Source organism: Epinephelus moara, chromosome 22 (genome assembly GCF_006386435.1).
Source record: "Epinephelus moara isolate mb chromosome 22, YSFRI_EMoa_1.0, whole genome shotgun sequence".
Classification (NCBI taxonomy): Eukaryota; Metazoa; Chordata; class Actinopteri; order Perciformes; family Serranidae; genus Epinephelus; species Epinephelus moara.
Window position 1 is genome coordinate 41,492,886 of NC_065527.1, and position 1,797 is coordinate 41,494,682.

At 40.0% G+C, this 1,797-nt stretch overlaps 1 protein-coding gene across 1 annotated transcript in view; it reads right to left on the reverse strand.

Moving 5' to 3' along the window:
• Nucleotides 1–1,797, reverse strand: part of nudcd1 (NudC domain containing 1) — a 73,080-nt gene that overhangs the window by 65,624 nt on the left and 5,659 nt on the right. The window contains exon 3 of the mRNA XM_050034409.1: nucleotides 724–909. Within this exon, the coding sequence (XP_049890366.1) occupies nucleotides 724–909 (186 nt within the window). The remainder of the gene's footprint in view (nucleotides 1–723; nucleotides 910–1,797) is intronic.

Below are 1,797 nucleotides of genomic sequence, written 5' to 3' on the forward strand. Positions count from 1 at the left end.
GTGCGTGCGTGCGTGCGTGCGTGCGTGCGTGCGTGTGTGTGTGTGTGTGTTGCGCACGCACCCCCGCTCCACAGGCGCTCCTTGCTGGGGTTTTTTGTCTAGCGCGCATTCAATAAGCGCTTCCAGCGTTTCAAGCGTCTTTGAAGCGTCCACGTTTCTAGCGTCTCATTTCTGTGTGATTGCCTCCTTACTCTACTATATTTCTTTATGTTTGCTGCTATATCAATGCTCTGAAAGTCAATTTTCAACAGTTGTGAACAAATCAATGACCTAGTGACATCACAAGGAGTACAAATGCCAATAAACTGGGATGTAAAGCCAAAAATAGACAATGATGAAGCAGCAGTATTACAGTAGTACAAGGTTACATCTCCCCTTTAACATACAGTATGCAGGATCTCTGCTTAACTACTTGTGTCTTTTGTGAAACTGTGTCAGATTTAGAATTATTCAAACTTAAGGCGTATTCATGCAGATACGAGGGATTTTTGTACAAAGTAGTTTGTTCAATCTTGTTCTTGTTCCCTGTTGTTGCACTCCCATTTAGTTACCATAAGAGGTCGATAAAAGGCCATGGATTTGTTATTGCCCTTTGATATGACATAATTAGATTACATTGCAACTGCTATACCTCATACCCTATCACAGATGTAGTGGAAAACACGCAAAATTGTTTGAAATATATTTGTGTATTACTTCAAATAGTTAAAAAGTTATACTTACTTCCCACTTCATATTGGAGCTGTCTCCCCTCTTGCCAGTGCGGAGAAGGTACAGTTGGCCAGCACCGTCAGAGAGAGCCGCCCAGGTCGCTGAGGTGAGGCTGAGGGAAGCACAAATACGATCCTCACACTGGCTGGAGTCAGAGGTTATACGGTAAACCTCTCTTGGCTTCCCCAGGGCAGTATCCTGGATTCACAACACAAAGATACATCAATTAGTGCTGCATCCAGACAACAGACAGATAAAACAGTCTCGACATATACCTAAACTGTGTTTGATTTAGTCATATGTGCAGAGAGTAAATTAGATTAAGTAACAATTATTTTCTTGATTATGATTATTCCTGTGCTTTATGGAATATCAAAAAAATAATTAAATACGCGCACATCACAATTTCCCAAAGCCCAAGACAACATCTTTAAATTGCTTTTATCTGACTAACACTCTTAGAAATAAGAGTTCCAAAAGAGTTGTTCCTGAAGGGCTAAGGCTCTACCAAGAACCAATTTCTTTTGAAGAACCCTTTTCTCAAGAAAGGGTTCTTCAAGCGTTCTTTGTAAATCTAAGGGTTTCAGTAATGACCCTTTTTACCCAAACAACTGATTGTTGAGATCCTCACCCTCAAACATTCAAATGTTTCAAATGATATTTCTAAATGTAGGTGTATCTGAAATACACTTAATACATTAATTTTACTTGTGTTCTGCTAGTTGATCTTGAACTTTACCATCATTTCATGACCATAAACACACATGGTCTGCCAAAATTATTTTTCTTTTTTTGAAGTGGGTACCTGCTACTTGGGGTTTTGTTTTCAGTTCTAAACTGGAACCGCATTTTGGTTCCCAACCTTACTGCTCTATTGAAATAGTAAAGGCTGTAGTAGTAGGGATTTCATAAATGTTCCACCCCCTAGAAATGGGATTATGAACCATGAGTGTTGCAGATTGTGCAAGACCACACCAGCTCCAGGCTAACCATTTAACCATTTTGTCGATAGCGCCGTAGGCTCGCTGCGAACAACACTTGACTCTGTAGCTCCTCTTAAAAAGAAGTTAAAAAAGCAAAGAAAGT